This window comes from Muntiacus reevesi, chromosome X (assembly GCF_963930625.1).
Source record: "Muntiacus reevesi chromosome X, mMunRee1.1, whole genome shotgun sequence".
In the NCBI taxonomy this organism is placed as follows: Eukaryota; Metazoa; Chordata; class Mammalia; order Artiodactyla; family Cervidae; genus Muntiacus; species Muntiacus reevesi.
In genome coordinates, this window is record NC_089271.1 from 22,741,379 (window position 1) to 22,760,823 (window position 19,445).

The 19,445-nt window shown below is 37.3% G+C and overlaps 1 protein-coding gene across 1 annotated transcript in view; it reads left to right on the forward strand.

Moving 5' to 3' along the window:
• The window catches only part of POLA1 (DNA polymerase alpha 1, catalytic subunit), a 293,096-nt gene that overhangs the window by 222,017 nt on the left and 51,634 nt on the right, over positions 1 to 19,445 (forward strand). Inside the window, exon 36 of the mRNA XM_065915911.1 lies at positions 2,184 to 2,280. Coding sequence (XP_065771983.1) covers positions 2,184 to 2,280 — 97 coding nt within the window. The remainder of the gene's footprint in view (positions 1 to 2,183; positions 2,281 to 19,445) is intronic.

Below are 19,445 nucleotides of genomic sequence, written 5' to 3' on the forward strand. Positions count from 1 at the left end.
CTAATATCAGGTCACTAAACTCCGTGGCTGACGCTTTATTCCTTCATGTGGGTTGTCACTCGTTTGCTTCAGTTAGCTGGCAAAGGTTGTTGTATATCCATTACCAGCAACACAGCACTTTGCATTTCTGAATTGACAAGCAGCTATATTGACCCAGTGCTTATTATGGGTCAACAGCTGCGTTAACCAACGGAAGGACTGAGGGGCAATTAAAATGAATTGGCAAAAATATATCTTCCTAATTTACTCCAATTTGTTATTTATGCTAACATTGTATGGCTTCTATGGTGACACTAAACAGAATGGACCCAATAATGGCAATTAACATAAAAATATAATGGCTAATCAAATTGACAGCAACTGTTTCTCATCATCTCGACACACAATACATTATCAAAACAAACTATTATGAAGGAGGTAATTTCAGTGTTCTATTCAACCTGCAGCATGTGTGCAGTCAGGGAGATGTGTACCAGCAATTACTGCTGAATCTAAAAAACTAAACAAATAACTTAATCGCTGTCGTCCTCCTTTTTTTTCCCCCCAGGAAGCAGTAATCAGGATTCGCTAAAAATAACTGGTGTATAATAGTATAATGATGATGCATATTGTAGAATAGCTAATAAGAAATAAAATAGGCTTCTAGGTATACTTTTAAAAATAGGTTCAGGTAAAGAAAGAGAAATGGGTGGAAGGAATGCACACACAAAAAAGACAATAGCCCTGGTTGATGAATAGCTCTATGTGGGTTATTCCTGCAGCCTAATATTTATAGATACCACTTGTAGTGGCCAAAGAAGTTTAAAATACACTAAATTTAGTAATGACTTTATAATGGAGTGAGCTGGAAGGTCTACCATTGTGCTCTAAAAACTAAATTTCACTTCTGTACCCAGTTGAGTTGGCTATAGTTTTTCATCATTGATGGCCAGTGAGGATCTTGGAATCTAATACTTGGTTACCAAAGAGATTGCCTTCAAAATAAGATCATTTGTATATCTTGTTGTAGATAGTGTTAAGTTCCTAGTCACATGCTAGTCTGTGGGTGCCACCTGACCCTGTTGCATGGATTGTACCAAATGACCTGGTTATCATGGCCATTCATTGATTCATTCACTGAACCAATCAATATCTGTAGAGTGCTTACTGTGTTGTGTGAGTTAGCTGTATGTTTGTTGTTACTGGTGCACAGTAGGTGCTCAGTTGCTGTTAGATTTCATGTTTGTCCAAGACAGCAAGTGAGAACTGGTAACGTGCTTGTGTTTTGAGTTTGTTATTTGAGAAGTTCCAAGGATTGAGTTGTTTCACTTTGGTGTTACACCCTCACTCCCAAAGACGACACCAAAGCCCTAGTTCATCATCCTCTGGTATAAAGGTTTCCCACCTATCTAACCCTATAGGAGGAGGGAGAGTAAGTTTCTGGAGCAGCCAACTTAAAAGAAATACAAATGCATTTGAACGTGATTCGCCAAATAATTCTCACTTTGATTATTGAGTTGACTGCAGATGTTTTTCCCCACACAGGGTGAGATACAGTGACTCTTGATTACCTCAGTGATGCTATGATTTTTTGAGTTAGAACTTGCCAAAATCTTTAAACATTGTTTTGTTATTGATGGAATGATAAGCCTTGGTTATTTCATTTCACATGCGATTTCTCAAAGGTCATATGTTGCCCATTTAAAGATGAGCACAGAACAAGTGGTCAGGATGTTCCCAGGTCTGTGCTTTATTCACCATGTTGTATCTGTGGGCTCGTCCCTCTCACCATGAGTCATAAAATCGAGCTTGTATTTCAGAAATTGTTTAACTTCCTCCTAGCCTGGACAGGCCCCAGTTAGGAAGCACAGTACCACTTTTCCCAATTAACAGTGCAAATTGTCAAGAGTGCATAGGAATTTGCAATTTGACAAAATCAGTTTTTTGACAGCAGGGGTAATCAGTCTGTAGCTTCACAAGTAGTAATCTGTGATCGAAGTGGCAGGGTTTATTTTGAATTATGAAAGGTATGTATGCCATATGAGGGGGACGAATCATTAATATGATTCTCTCATTCTTATTCACCCCCCTTCTTTAAAAAAGAGGCTGCTTGATACAGAAGTTAAATTAGGGGATACACTTGCTGAGTGATCTCCAAAGCTCCCCCCTCCCCAAAATTCATTTATTTTTCTGTTATATTGCAGTATTCTGACAAGTCCCTGTACACCCAGCTGTGCTTTTACCGCTACATTTTTGATGTGGAGTGTGCACTGGAGAAACTTATTACCGATCATGAGAAAGGTACGTTAAAATACTGTAATTACCTTTGAGTTTAAAGTGGAAATTTGCATCATAAAAGCCAGACCTACTGTGTCAGGCTGTTCATGCAGCATCGCACCACTGTCTGAGAAGCAGGCCATGGGGGCTGTTGTGAGCACAGGCATCCCCTGCATGAGAGGCGGTAGCATAGGAATCCCCGGCTTTGGCCCCCTCAGCCTTTCTCACATTGTTCTCTATTAAAGCTGGGCTTTGCGGGAGGAACAGTACAGAAAGGACTCTTTAAATGCTATATTTTGAAAATGCTATTTTCTATAGAGTTTAGTAATTGTAATGAAGTAAGCATAGGCAACGTGATCATTGGACCTACAAAAACCAGATATTACCAGAAAAAATAGACCTGGAGTATGTCTCTGCTGTTCACTAAAAGCCTAGGTTCATTTTGAGACACAGGACTGGGGTGGAGTTCTTTTATTGACTCCATCCTAAGAGAGCATATAGATGCCTCAGCCCAGATTATCAGGTGCTACTTATGTCTTACACAAGACTTGCAGGCACTGTGGGTTTAATAGGCCTGAGAAAAGCTTTGTTACATAACTTAAAGTATTTGAAAATGTCATGATAAGTGCATGGGTTTTTTTTCTCCTACCCGAAAATCACATTGACAACTTTTCTATTACCTGTAAAATATTTTTTAAAAAAAGGTGAGTTTACACATTTTTCGTATTGGTTACCTATAGAGTATTTATGTTCTTTGCCATTGAACATCAACGACATTTTGTTGGTCAGTGCCAGGGCTAGAGGCAAGCTCAAGGACATATAGAAACCTACAAATACTTCTGAATTTACTCACATAAGAATTACCATGCCCTTGATTTGGTCTTAACTCTTCTGTTCTAGTCACAATTGACTTCAGTTCTTCCATTTACAAGATAGGCTAGAATTTTTTTTTTAATGCCTTGACTTCCTTGTTTTTTCTGTCCTTGAATATAAAATACTTTGACTGATGGAGATTTTCAAATATTAGTATCTTGTATTTAGATGTTCAGCAACACCTTGGGCTACCTCCACAGCTTATTTTCAGCGAATTAATTAAATTTATAAGAGAAAATTTATCACATAAAGTTGTATATCTATATATATATATATTAGATTTATATAAGAGAAGAAACTCCTTTAATCCATTAGTAACTAGGTTTTTGAACTTTCTTTCATGATTGGAGTCTAGCCCATGTTTATTTGCATATCAACAATAAGTGTTTCTGTTTTACCTCCAAGGACCTTTCCTTAAAGGCCTTAAGCATTTAGAGAATTAAGTACTGTTTGATGAGTACATTGTCCGTTTCTGTCAAGTTTGTTACCTCTTTTTGGGTATCTGTATATTAGAACTTGATTCCCTTCCACTTCTTTCTGAATCCAAATTGGTCCCTAGATGTTCTTAGATTCCTAGGGGATAGATTCCTCTTCCAGACATTTCTAAAATTCTTTTCTGAAGGGCTGAATGATGAGCAGTTTTCAGAAAGCCCGGTGACTTGCAGACTTGTAGAAGTGATCTGTAAAGTCACTGGAAACTTACCCCTGCTTTTTAGAGAACATAGAGGAATGTATGTTGCTCTCCTGGAAAATAGGATGGAACAGAGTAATCACTTGCAAAATTCTTGCTTGGCAAAAAGTGAGAAGTGTTGATAGAATCTGTATACTCACACTATTTAGTTCTGTTTCACAAGTTTGAGAATTGGGAGGTTTTTTTTGTCGTTTGCTTCTAATAAACACACTATTCAGGAGTTCAGAGCCAAAACGGCATGGAGTGAATTACTGACTTGCTCTTTTACATATCAGAAGGATAAAGAAAATAAAGCAAAAGAAGGGTACAAAATGGATGTCATTAAACGTTTCAAGATCCTTTTGCTTTCTTTATGGAGTGTTAATTAGTGTAACTATTTTTCCTTTGATCTTCTGCTTATTTTTATTCCTAAATTGCATCTTTGGAATGAAGGAATTTAGATAAAATTTACTTGGTCTGGACATTTTTGGATAATTAAATAGTGGTAAGTGGTGGTAGTATATTTGTAAGTGGTGGGATATAAATGAAAGGCTAGGTCATGCCATGGTCCAAGAGCACAGGTTTCCTAACAAATGACATTTGATAAGCTCTTACCTAAGAGTCACCTGGTAACATATAAAAATATAAATCCATGACTCCTACACCCAGAATTTCTACTTCAGAAGGTATGGGGTAAAATTTAAGAAACTCAACTTTTTAGAAAGTCCCCCCAGACAGTTCTGAACACATGATTTGGACAGGTTCTAAGTAAAAGAGATTTGAACATACTTTGTAATCCATAGGGAACAATTGGAGAGCAAGAATATTCTTACAGTCCATAGGTGAACAGTTACAGGGGAAACTTCCGTAAGTATAGATTAAGGTAACACATATAAAATTCACTTCTCACTTTATGAGTTGGAGTGAAATGCTGTCTTCTGATCAGCTATTCAAGGGAGATTTGCTGTTAAAAAGAACTGAAAATCTGTGGGATCCAGAGGGCAAATAAATTTATTCAGTTTGGACCAAGGCCAGAACACCAATAGATGTTAACATGAAAAGTCCTGTGAAAAATGACAGTAGTTACACACAATTATATTATTGAGAATGGAATCTAAGTGTCGTCTGTCAGCAAGCACCCTGAAACTGGCGTGTAAAGTATTTACCATAGACTCTCCTTTACTCTTGGTACCTAGCAACATTTCCTTCGCTAAGATAGTTTTACCATTTCCATTATAAAGCCCATATTTTGAGGGTTGTAACTGGGTGGTGGCTTTAATCTGTGTTTGAAACTTGTCAATTTGACTTGGGGAAAAAATCACATACAAATTATTGGGAAGAGGTTTATTTTTATGGTGAAAAGTAGCTCTTGTCAAAGCTTTTTCCTGTGCTTTGCTTTTCAAACGAAGGTTTACAGGCCATTAGTCCATAATGTGAATTAACCCCATTTGGTATTTTTCCCTTTCCTTTAAGATGATAAGGGACTATTTTCCAGTTTGGTGAAGTATTTACTGCATATTCACTGTAAATAGCATAACATTTTAAAAATCTTATTTCTTTAGGGCTTGGCATTATTATTGTAACTGCTCCAGAATGTACACAGATGGCATAATAGAGCCAAAAATTTTAGAGGAACATAGTGGCAATATATGAAGTAAAAAACCATTTCCATGGTGGCAGCACATAATGGTCCCATTTGGCTGCCTCATCCCAGGGGGGCCTTGGCCTGAGTAGGGATAAGTGAACTGTTTGAGGGAGACATTAATCAATTCAAATCTTTGCCCAGTTGTCTAAAGTAAACCTGCTTAAAAATAAAGGAAGAAAAAGAGTCTGACTTTTCTCAACTGAGCCTTTTTTCATTTATTCAGCAGTGATAAAAACAGTACATATGTATTTCCTGTTATTTGTTGAATACCGTCCTAAATGTCAGAAAAACAAAGATGGTCAATGCTCCCTGCCCTAGAGGAGCTAAGAGCCCTTTGCAGACATAAAAATTCAACTACAGCTAAGTGTGATAAGCCATTGACGTGATCAAATTGTTTTGGAGGCAAAGAAAGGGATCCACTAACTGCCTTTCTTAATAGACTTTATTTTTTAACACAGTTGTAGGTTCACAGCAAAACTGAACAGAAGGTACAGAGATTCCCCATGTACCTCCTGCCCCCACACATGCACAGCCTTCCTGATTATCAACATCACTGGCCAGAGTGGGTTGTTTGCTGAACCTACATTGACACATTGTTATCACTCACAGTCCATACTTTACCTTAGGGCTCACTCAGTCATTCTGTGAGTTTACACAAATATATAATGACATGTATCCACCATTATATTAGATTGGTGCAAAATAATTACAGTTTTTACATTGTTGAAATTTGCCATTTGATATTGGAATATGTTAATAAATGTGGTTATGTTACATACATCATTTTAATGTACATTTCTTGCTTTTTTTGAGTCGCTCAATTGTGTCTGACTCTTTGTGACCCTATGGACTGTAGCCTGCCAGGCTCCTCCATCCATGGGATTTTCCAGGCAAGAATGCTGGAATGGGTTGCCATTTCCTTCTCCAGGGGATCTTCCTGACCCAGGGAGCGAACCCGGGTCTCCCACATTGCAGGCAGACTCTTTACTGTCTTAGACACCAGGGAATCCCAATGGCTTATTACTTGCTATTTATATTTACTTTGGACTGTGAAAATAATGTTAGACAAAAGTAAATTTGAGCAATTTTCTTAATTTGAGTTAAAAATGGGTCATAAAGCAGCAGAGACAACTTGCAACATCAAGACATTTGGCCCAGGAACTGCTAACGAACGTACAGTGCACTGGTGGTTCAAGAAGTTTTGCAAAGGAGATGAGAGCCTTGAAGATGAGGAGCATATTGTCTGACCGTTGGAAGTTGACAATGACCAAATTGAGAGCCATCATCAAAGGTGATCCTCTTACACGAGAAGTTGCCAAAGAACTCAACATCAACCATTCTATGATCATTCAGCATTTGAAGCAAACGGGAAAGATGAAAAACTCAGTAAGTGGGTGCCTCATAAACTGACCAAAAATTTTAAAAAATTGTTTTGAAGTGCCATCTCCTCTTATTCTACACAACAACAAATCATTTCTCAATTAAATTGTGATGTGTGATAAAAAGTGGATTGCGTACAACAGCTGGTGACAGCCAGCTCAGTGGTTGGACCAAGAAGAAGCTCCAGAGCACTTTCCAAAGCCAAACTTGCACCAGAAAAAAGTCATGGTCACTGGTGGTTTGCTGCCCATCTGATCCGCTACAGTTTTCTGAATCCTGGTGAAACCATTATATCTGAGGAGTAGGTTCAGCAAATTGGTGAGATGCACCAAAGACTGCAACGCCTTGCAACTGGTATTGGTCCACAGAAAGGGCCCAGTTCTTCTTCATGCTGCTTCAAAAGTTGAACAGATTTGCCTCATCTGCCATATTCACCTGACCCCTTGCCAGCCAACTACCACTTTTTCAAGCATCTTGGTAACTTTTTGCAGGGAAAATGCTTCCACAGACAGCAGGAGGCAGAAAATGCTTTCCAAGAGTTCCTCAAATCCTGAAGCATGGATATTTACACTACAGGAATAAACAAACTTATTTCTCTTTGGCAAAAATGTGTTGATTGTAATGGTTCCTATTTTGATTAATAAGGATATGTTTGAGTCTAGTTATAATGATTTAAGTGGGCTTCCCTGGTGGCTCAGCCAGTAAAGAAATCGCCTGCAATGCAAGAGACCCGGATTCAGTCCCTGGGTTGGGAAGATCCCCTGGAGGAGGAATGGCAACCCACTCCAGTATTCTTGCCTGGAGAATCCCATGGACAGAGGAGCCTGGCAGGCTAGATTCCATGGGGTTGCAAAGAGTGATACAATGGCACGACTAACACACATAATGATTTACAAGTCAAGGTCCAAAACCACAATTATATTTGCACCAACCTAATAGTATCAGACACTGCCCTAAAAATCCTCTGTGCTTCTCCTAGTCACCTCTCTCCCCCCTACCCCTTGGCAGCAGCTGGGTTTTTTTGTTTGTTTTTTCTTTTCTTACTGTCTCCATAATTTTGCCTTTTCCAAAATGTCAGGTGATTGGAATAATATAGGATGTAGCTTTTTTACATTGGCTTCTTTCACTTACTAAGATGTGTTTTAAGTTTCCTCTATCTTTTCATGACTTGGTAGCTCATTTCATTTTTAGCACTAAAGATATTCTCTTGTCTTTTAGAAAACAAATAAATGGTTGCTGGGGGGAAGGATGGGGGTAAGGGATAATTAGGTAGTTTCGGATTGACATTGACATGTATGCACTGCTGTATTTAAAATGAATAACCTGCAAGGACCTGCAGTACAGCACAGAGAACTCTGCTCAGTGTTATGTGGCAGCCTAGATGGGAGGGGGGTTTGGGGGAGAATGGATACATGTATATGTATGACTGAGTCCCTTCCCTGTTCACCTGAAACTGCCACAGCGTTGTTTGTTCATCAGCTATACAAGACAAAATAAAAGGTGTAAAAATATATGTATTCTGTTGTCTGGATGTATCACAGTTTATTTATCAATTAGCTTACTGAGGGACATCTTGGTAGCTTCCAATTTTCAGCAATTATGCATAAAACTGCTGTAAACATAATCCATGTGCAGGTTTTTGTGTAGACATAAATTTTCAGCTCCTTTGGGTAAGTACCAGGGAACAAATTGCTAGATCATATGATATTTAATTTTGTAAAAAACTGACAAACTGAATTCCAAAGTGGCTGTACCATGTTATTTTCCACTGAGCAGTGAACGGGCGTTCCTGTTGCTCCACATCCTCCCCAGCATTTGGTGTTGTCAGTGTTCATATTTTGGCCATTCTAATAGGTGTGTTGTGGCATCTCGTTGTTGTTTTAACTGCCCTTTCCCTAATGGCATATGATTTGGAGCATCTTTTTGTATGCTTATTTGCCATTCGTATATCTTCTTTGGTGAGATTTCTTTGGCCCAATTTTTAATTGAGTTGTTTGTTTTCTTATCTAAGAGTTCTTTGTATATTTTAGATAACCTTTTTTTTAAAATTGCATCATTTTAAAAAATTTATTCATTTTTAATTGGAAGATAATTGCTTTACAATATTGTGTTGGTTTCTGCCATACATCAACATGAATCAGCCATAGGTATACATGTGTCCCCTCCCTCTTGAACCTCTCTTCCACCCCATCCCACCCCTCTACGTTGTCACAGAGCCCCAGTTTGAGCTCCTGGTTTTCATCAGACAGCAAATTCCTACCAGCTATCTTTTTTACATATCAAAATGTATATGTTTCAGGGATACTCTCTTGGTTTGTTTCACCCTCTCCTAAAACACCTAGGATGAAATACCTAGGAATAAATCTACCCAAAGAAACAAAAGACCTGTATGCAGAAAACTGTAAGACCCTGATGGATAACCATCTTTTACCAAATGTGTCTCTGGCAGATATTTTACCCCAGTCTGTGGCTTGTTTTTTTATTCTTTTGAATTCTAATTGCCTTTTCACTTTAATGTTTGATTTTTCCTTATTCCTAAAAGCAAAAACAGAAAAACCACTTTCTTTGTTCCTGTTCTGTCTTACCAGATTTTTCTCTCATTCTGTGTGTCAGCTATTTGTAGTAGGATGGTGTGTTAGTCTGCTGCACCTGCTATAACACAGTACCACAGACTGCGTGGCTTAAACAACAAAATATATTTTCAGACTGTTCTGGAAGCTAGAAGCCTGAGATCAAGGTATCAGAAGGGTTGCTTCTTCTGAGGCCTCTGTCTTTGGCTTGTAGATGGCTATTTTCACCCTGTCTTTACATGGTCCTCCTCTGTACCTTTCTGTGTCCCATTTTAACCTAATTAGCCCTTTAAAGGCTGTGTTTCCAAATATCATCACATTCTGAGGTACTAGGGGTTAGGACTTTAACCCCTCTTCGATAAGAATTTAGGGGTGAAAGAGATATGATTCAACCCATAACACATGGTCTTCTTGGTGAAATTTTTACATGTTGATTTCCAGAATAAGGATACCAGGATTTAGGACTCTGTTGAAGAAAGAAATTGAAGCTACAGCATAAATGTTAGCAAAAGGATGGTGCTTTACCTGTGGACTTTTGAAAAGCATCCGTTAGGAAGACTGATTTCTCAGTGCAGTCTCTTTAGGTCTAGAGAGACCATTGTTCAGGTCAGCCCTGTTTCTTACAGAGGGCCATGGGCAGCTGAGGGCCACAGCCTACTGGACAGCCCCTTTTCAGAGGCTGTGTTCCTTACTTCTCTCAGTATGGTGAAATTCCCAATGACTTCCCCTCTCAAGCTTTTTTCTCACCTCCTTGCTTTGCTGTGTTTTTTTTTTAAACTTTCCATTTCTTGTTACCATTGCTCTTCTTTTGTCTTTCCTTTATACGTGATGGTCAAGTCTGCAGGTATTTGTTGTTTCTGTTAGTGTCACCAGAATTATGCTAACCCTATTTGGAGGAGCCTGGTAGGTTACAGTCCATGGGGTTGCAAAGAGTCAGACACGACTGAGCGACTTTTCACTCTGTACGGTACTTTATATAGTTTCCTATCTTCCTTTGAGATGTCCAGCATGGGTCCGCACAGCAGCCCCACGAGGTAGCGATGGATCATGCCCCATTATATTGATGAAGAAACTGAATGTAGTATAAGCTTCCTTCCTTTGCGTTCCCATAGCACCCTGTGAGTGCCCTTCTTGTAGGATTTGTCCTGGATTGTTTTTTTCTCTTTCACTGAGTTCATGGAGGCAAAGGGTTGTACCCTGTTGATCTGTGCTTTGCCCATGGGGGAGTCAACTAACTAAATATTTGTTGAAGGAATTCTTAGCTCAAAATATGGCCACATAAGCACTTTGAGAACTGTGGAGTAACGAGTCCTAGGAAGCAATTCTGTCCATGAATGGATGGCAGTGTGTTGGAAAGTTCTAAAACCATACAATAATACATCTATTGCTCACATGATTCATGTGTGCCATAAATTAATGTCACTAAAGTTCCTTGATGTTTTCGGATTTAATATCTGTCATTTCAGCTCTTTGCAAATGAAACTGAAGTTGAATGATGTCCGAGCTCTCATTTTGCTGATGCCAAATTTGAATTGAATCAAAAGAATGTCAAGTCACTTAACTAATGAGTGAGCCTGGGTGGCTGCCCCTCATCCATACTGCCACAGAGTCCTGTTCTCTGCTCGCCATCAGCCAAATAGTTACACTCATGAAGTGGTAATGAATGTATTACGTTGTGGAAAGTAGGGACCCCAAAGAGAGATAGCAGTTAATACTAAAAAGCTAAGGAGTCTAAAAATGTGTTTTGGGGTTTTGTGGGGGGTTTTTTGCCAGAAAATAAGAATTGCATGGAAAAAATTATATGGTTTAGTGCATATAGGAATTTGGAGTTTTCTGAGGGTTATTAAGACAGCTCCCTTTTTGATGTTAAGGATTTCTACTATTCCTAACTGCTAAAGAGAAAGCAAAAGAGTTATATTATTGCTAAAAGTCTGAAATACAAGTAGCAAAGAGCTGCTGGAGTCCTTTCTAAGCCAGTTGGCATTCTTAGAATTTACTTTGTTAAAGCCTCACAAGGCTGTGTCAGACACCCTGTCTGATTCAATTCTTATGTCACTTTTTTAAGCCCATGGGCTATTCCACAGAAATGGACCTTTTCTGTGTTTTTAATAAATAATATCAGAGCACACACAAAACAATTCATACCTACCAAATACATGGAAAAGTAAAGGTAGAATTTCATTTAAGCACTAATTTGCTCATAAAATTATATTTTTCATAATTATGAAAAACCATTTCATTACAGAAGCTGGTTTTGAAATGGGCAGCTTAAAGTCCATTTTCCTTTTGTTTCATTTTCTTATGGATAAAATGTGATCTGATGGGACTTCCCTGGTGGTCCTGTGGTTAGGACTCCATACTTCCACTGCGGGGCACATGGGTTCCATCCCTGGTGGGAACTTGGATCCCACATGCTGTGTTCTGCAGCCAAAAAAAAAAAAAAAAAAGATCTGAGCTTTTGGGAGCGGGGCAGTCCTTTTTCTTGCCACCCCATTCCTTTCATTAGTTTAAGTGAATTTTTTATCAGGGGAGACACTAACATGGTAGTTTAGAACAGTTTATGATTAGGGAGTGATTGTAGAAACAAAGAATTTTGATGATAGAAAAAATGGCTCATATAACCCTGAGCTTTGGGGAGGGGAGCCTCATTGTTGTTAGACATTACATAGTTTCAATGTTTAATGACTTAGAGAAATACTAATAATATAAAGTTAAAGTCCAAAAGTAAGTAACTATTATGATTCTAATGTGTAGTTTATATACAGGGTGGAAAAATTGGTAAGAAACACTAGAATTGTTTACAGCTGTTATCTGTGGGTGGGTTATGGATAATTTTTATTTTCTCCTTTATATAAGATGGACATGTACTGCTTTTGTAACAAGAAGCAAATTATAAGAGTGGAAATTTTACAAAGAAATGTTTTATTCAACTTGAAATAATGATTCCAATAATTTAGCAGTTGAGGGAAAAAATAACATACCGGTGAACCCAGGTCAGCTTTTTTCTCCCTGCATTATTTTCCACGTCAATTCTAACACCCTGTTACTCAAAGTGTGATCAGTATAGCAGCAGCATAGGCATCAACATGGGAATTTGTTAGAAATGCAAAATATCAGGTCCTCCCCAAACCTCCTGCACCAGTATCTACATTTTAACAAGATTCCCAGGTGATTCCTGGGCATAATAAATGTTGAGAAGCACTGATTTAAGACATTCTCCCCTCTTAGTAACTAAAGCCTACTTCCATTCTATTCATCCATTGATTGGGAGCATCCTTTTGGCAAAACTTTAAAATGACAAATGGGCATAATATAGAAAGCCTAGCCAGGTTTGAGGTGGAATTGGTATGACAGCCTTGTCTTCCGAAATATATTCTGTAATTAAGCTTAAAATTGTAGTAGCCTTAGCAGAGCTGGGAGAGTGGGGAAAAGCAGGAAAGCATAAGTTCTTCCACTTTTTTTCTTCTTAACTAGATGGAACAAGGGAGAAGTAAATTAAGATTTTCAAAATGGCTTTCAGCTTCTCAAGATGAGTGGCTTATAAAAGAGAAAACTGGAATGTAGCTCTATAGCCACTTCATACAAGGGCCACTTTGTATATGCCCAGAGTACAGTCTCCCCAGTCACCACATTCTGGGCCTCATGACAACCTTGATTCAGCATGCTTGTAAAGATTTCAAGGTTCTGAACTAGAATTTTTTGACGTGAAACCAAGATTGTATTTCTTAATTTTGGTACTACAAAATTTACTTTGGAATTTTCCTACTGTTGCTGACTTTCCTGTTCTATTTTTATGCTCAATACAAGAATGACAAAGTTGATGTTTTCCTGTGGCAGACTGAAGCCCCTTCATACTGCTCTGCTTTTCTCTCTGAATACTGCCAGTTTTGTTTTTGTTTCATTGTTTAACTAAAGACAACTTTACAGTGTGAGAGAAGAAGAACTATATTTTCCAGGAAATTGTCACCATAGTTGCTTTGTCAGTAGTGGAGATGTCTTTGTATATTTTATGTCATCCTCTTTAGGATAGTGAAAGTTGTATATGGCAAAGTTGCTGTGTATTTGGACAACAAACTTCTGGATTCTAATAGCATGCCTTTTCTTTAAGCCCACTATAAATATGCACTCAAGTTTTGCACTTTTATGTAGAAATGAGCTCACAAGCATGATGTGATTACAAATGTGTTACGAGTTTTATAAAATCTTTTCCTAGTATGTCCTTTCAGTGGGCAAGTTTTTTGTCCCTTTTGACAAGTGTAGCAGCATAAGCAAGGGTATTATCTAGGTGATGGTGCTATGGTTGATGGTCTTCATTTGCAAAACGTACTGTCATTTTTCAAGTGTTTGAAAGTGGGAAAAACTTAAGATTTTTTTCATGTACTTTAAATATATATACTTCTATCACCAGTGAGGAAAAAATATTAAACCATTTTCAAGCAGTTAGATGATAATGTGAGCTAATCACTTTATTTTGAAGAAAAGTATTTTTAAACAGTTGAGCTAGTGAATTTACTTTTAAAATGTATTGTGCTTACACAGTAGATGGTTTTATTTCCATGATGTTTTTTACTACATAATTATACATCTTAATTACGTAATTACTATCATAATTATTATGTAATTGCATGTACTTCCACTAATTACAAAATCAGGAAGTGTAATTATCTAGTAAAAACTTTATGAAATTTCATGCACTAAAAATTACTTAAAAGGCTATTCCAGTGGTCTACTGGGAGGCTTTCCATGGTGAGTCTTAGTCCTGACTTTAGGTTAGAACTTGAACTCAAAGGCCAGGAGAAGGACAGTTACAAACAGACCAACACTGAACTGAGTATTGCAATCTAGGTAAGGTGGCCCTTGTTCCTTATGAATTAAAGCCAGGGAGCATTTGCATTTCTTTGTGTTTATGGAATTGTGATAAGAATAATATCTTATATTTGAGGTAGCATCACAAAAACTATTAATAAAAAAGGCAATTCTTAGGAAGCAGTTGGTTAATAGAATCGACAATCAAGGCATTAAGATTATAAAACAGCCAGGCCCTCTATGATTCTGTAGTGTGAATGGCTTATTTAGTTATCTCAGTCTTTAAAATAATAATAACAATATTATTATTGTTTTTTAAAATTGTTTCTTTTGTTTAAAAAGGGCTTCCACCACCACCACCTCCCCCCATTTGTGTTTTTATTTACCAAGTTGGGAGCAAAGATATCAAAAAAGCATAATCCTTTTCTACTATTACTTGATGTCAAAAGGAGCTTTTGAGACATAAACATACACGCATAAACATGTAACATCAGACCCTAAATAAAGACAGAAGGTTTAATTCAATAAAGCTCTGATGTCTCTACCATTCAAAGCGACATACAAATTGCACAGTGAAACAATAGTCATGACAGCAAATTAGATATGACATCTAAATTATACTACAAAGAGAAATCTCAGAACCATTTTTGGTCTGTAGGAGTCTATTTTAGCCCAGGTTTAAAACCCAGTCTGGAGACTGCTTTATTGTCTAAGTAGGGTAATGTTGTAGAAGACTAATTGGAGGTTGGTTGAATTAATTGCAGATTAATTAGGAGAAAAAGGCTTATAATACTCATGGCAGAGAAGAGAGTAGATCCTTTAACTATCAAGATAGAATGTACTCTAAGTTTCAGGACTACTGAATTATCGATATTTGTATAACATCTATAGTAATCTGTTATAACGTGACCTAAATAAAGCACTTGGCTAGATATAGTTAAACTAAATTTTCTTCCTCCCAAAATTAGTGCTTTTTGCTAGAAAGGTATTGAATCAGCCATTTAACATGTATAACACTACTTCTTTAAAAATGCAGTTTTAAATATTAAAAGGTCTATAGTCTTAAAAGCATACGGCATTCCCTTTGTTGTTTTTGTTGTTCTTAAATCTTTCTAAAGAAACATCCTTTGTGGTTTTATCAGCTATTGACTTTATGACTTTTTAATACCAACTAAAATTTGTAATAAATGTGACTTTAAACAAAAAAAGTCAATGAAATATATGCAAACACCAGTCCCATTTGCTTCAAGCAAATTAGAGGATTTAAAGTCATCCAGAATTGTTTCATGCTCTCAGAGATATTTGGGATTTAAACAAGTTCATTCTGACTCTGGTATTTTTCTCTAGTAGTTTGGGATTATTTTTAAACTGAATATTCTTTTATTCTTGGGAATCTTGCTCATTTACTTAGTCCAGAATTTAATGTCTCCTTCATTTCTTATTTATCTTGACTCTGTGGTGATAGCATTTCTTCTCAGAAGTGTTTCTGTTCCTTTTATGTTTATGAGAGACAGCACTTGCCTTTCATGCATCTTCTTAATTTTTTTTTTTTTTTTTTTTTTTTTTACCAATTGCATGTGCCATATCAGAATAGCCTCAATGATTAAAAATGAAGTGTTTTTGTTTGGCCCTCACCTTTCTGACTACAGTACAGATTTAATTTTTAACCTGACTTAATGTTTAAACCAACTGGGGTTTTTTGTGTGTTTGGTTTTGATTTGCTTTGCTTTCTTGCTTTTCACAAAAACTGACTTTGTTTTCATTATCGTCTGTAATTCTTTAAGTTTTCCATAGTTGTCTAAGGGCTTCAGCCATAACTTTTATTTTTTTTTAATCTTTCATTTTTTTCAGCCGTAACTTTTAAAGTTTACTTGTGTCCCTGTGATATCTTCAGTTACTCAGTAGCCCCAGGCCCAGATGTGGTATTGTTTTGCATGTGATTAGTCAGCATCCATTTATTATGTTATGCTGTACTGTCATGTCCATATAATAAATACAAACTCTTGTATACAAAGAAAACCCATCATCAGTTTGACACAGTCTTAGAATAGTTCTTTTTATAGTTGTCATGAATTTATTCAGGCCCATCGGCATTCTCTTACCTTGTGGCCAGCAGGACAGTAACTAGGCAGAATTAGTAGTCTCTCATTGAGTTCAAATAAATTAACACTGATTGCACTCTCGCCGGTATAAATGCCCTGGGAAACCTATTCGCCGTAGTACCATCCTTTAGAGCTTTAAGGCTTAAATCATCTATGCTCACAAAAAAGATAGGTTTACAGGCCAATTTAGATACTGACATACTTTTCTTGTTTTAAGAAGTTATTATAAAAGCCAACTCCACAAATAAGATCACCAAAGCTGGTTGGTAAATCTGGTTTTCTCTGCTTCTCCTTGCTTCACACTCCATCCCGCCAAAATTCATTCCATGAGTGTTTGTCGAGTCTCTGCCTTGTGTGATATGTAAAGGGCCCAGGTACAACCAAGACCTTGCTCCTGTTTTAGAGGTTATAATACTTCTGATCATTTTCTTATTCAAACATTCACCCTCTAAGTGCCTACTTTTTAAGGACTTGATATTTTATGGAGAACGTTAGCATCCATTGTCTTCTACATTACCTATTAGATAAAGTAACATTTTTCAGATGAAAAAATAACCTGAAAGAGATGAAATGACTCTCCCGAGGTAGCAAAGCTACAGGGTGTGAGGGTCCAGCCTTCTTTGCACTGTCACAGCTGCCCTGCTCAAAGTAGGGAAACTTTGATCTGAAGGCAAATAGAGGGGCTGGCGTGAAGTGCTGCAGGCTCTCCCACATTTAGCTCCAGGAAGGATTCCCAGTGGAGATGGAACCTGAATTGGGACTTCAAGAGCAGATGAGATTTTAATAGGCCAGATACTGGCATGTAGTTTGGGACTTAAGTTTTGTCTTTCCCTCTGTTGTTTAAGTGCTGTATTGCTGATCTAGCTTTTTATAAATCAAAGAACCTAAGTTGACAAATGTATGATGATTTTTAAAACACATTTGATTTGGAGGTTTAGTCAAAAAGAACCTATTACGAGGCTGTTCTATGTGGAGCTTAAAACCCAAGACTGGAAGCTGGAAAGCTGTTTGCTCTTCACTCCCCGCTGTAACCAGTGGTGCTGTTTTGAAAGAAGTTGACTCCATCCTGCAAGATTCATCTGTCAGAAGTGTATCAAAGTGTTTTCCTATCTTAAATAATTTAGCTTAGATATAATAATGTAAGTATTTTGACATGAAAACGTTACTGTGATATATTCACTTACCTTAAAACAGACATCGTTAACTTTAAAAGAAGGAAGTATGGCAAGACAAAACAAAACAGAAATCAGAAATAGGAATTAAAAAAGATGAATGACAGGTGGAATTAGGGGGTTTTTTTTGAAATTAGTTTTATGTAAAAGATAAAAATAAAATCCTATTAGCATTATGACCAGAGAACATAAAAGTATTCTCTTGAAGCATGATTAATTTTTTACCTATCATCATGATGAAAGTTTAGATACACATAGGACCTGTTTTATGTAGTAAATGTTTTTTCCTAAAATTATTCCTGTGTTTTATTGGTATGTTATATATTATCTTACAAAAAAATAGATGCCGAAAAGTCAGTGAAATCCAAGATAAAAGAGAGGGTCTGAACTAAGCCTGTCTTCAGGAAATTATCCAGCAGAGCACACAGTGGTCTCTCTTAGTAAAGACTTTATCACTTTTAACAAATGTGCCACAGTAAATTTATTAGTATGCTACAAAGAAAATTTCAAAATAATTAAGACTAAACTACACTTGTCAAAATAAATGAATGAAATACAATTTTGAATCATCTTTCTTCACTTATTGCTCATTTGCATAATTCAGTAACTTACACAGGAGTCTTTCAGTTATTGGTGTGAATTAGCAAGGTTCTGCTATTCCTTGCTGTACGGGCGGGAATTATGCTACCATGTAATTAGCTATTCCAGACATGGACTAACGGGAAATACCAAAGGGCACAGCAAAATCTAAAGAGACAAGGCAGGGAATCTAAAGACAAGAGACAATCAAAGACACCCAACAAACTCAAGCTGGTAGACCACAGGGAATTTTGAATGAAGCCTCTTAATTTATTTTGAGAATAAGAAATCAGTAGTATGAGAGAAATCTCAACAAGATTAGCTGACTAAGCCTACTTAAAAAAAATATCTCTATAGTGCATGGTGCGCCAGGTTAACCACTCCTGTTTGTTAGTCTGTATACAGCTCAACAAATAGCCGGCAAAGCCTTTCATGGGTATATAGTGGCTTTCCATTGAGGTTTTCACTCTTTGAAGGAGGTCGTTTATACCAATGAGATCTGTAGATGCAAATTGCTTTCCCTATATGTGAGGGGTCATTCCTTTCACAGCAGACTTGCTCATCTCTTTTATAGAGGTTTTGTTATTTTTCTACTGCTCCCAAAGGAATGATGGGAATCATGCCCCCCCCAGCCCCCATCTAACTTAGCATCCAAATCTTTTCCTTCCAGCTCTGTGAAACTTTTGTGTGCTGATCTTTGAAAACAAAACAAGCTGTTGGCAGCAACCCTTAGCCCTGAATCAAGAAACTTTTTTTTTTTCCTTCTTTCAACCTGAAATAGCATCTTTAGATTTGTCCCTTCTCTCACCTAATTCTAAGAAAATTTCTTCCTCATTGCAGCAGTGTCACTGTAACATGCTAGGACATGTGGGAAATTCTTGAAAGCAATGTCCTGAAAATGTCATTTTTAGTTTGGCTCCCCAAGTGATGTAAGCTCATTGGAACTAGAAGAGCAGAGACGTGAAGGGATCTATCTATTTAAGGGTTAGCTACGGAAACCTACTTCTGATCCCATTACTGAAGTGGAGGAAAAGATAATATTTGTCTTTTGCCTAAACTTTTAAAGAATCATACAAACAATCATAGGTTTTAGCCTGTAGTGTTCAGGAGCCTTAGGGAGAAGGGTTTCAGGCACACTGTGGGAGCACTCTGTAAATATTTGTTGTTTGTTCCTTCCTTCTGCTAGAGATTTTTGAGCACCGAGGGCACTGACCTAGGCTTCTGAAAAAACAGTATTAAAAGTCTCTTTTCTGAAGCGAGAATGTCCAGTTCAAGTTTTGACTTTCTGCTTCTTCCTAGATGAGTAATTTTGGGGCATGTAACCTACCCTGTGCGTATCCTTTGTACAGCCTGGAGGAAAATAGTGCCTGCCTTGTAAGGTTCATTTTAAAT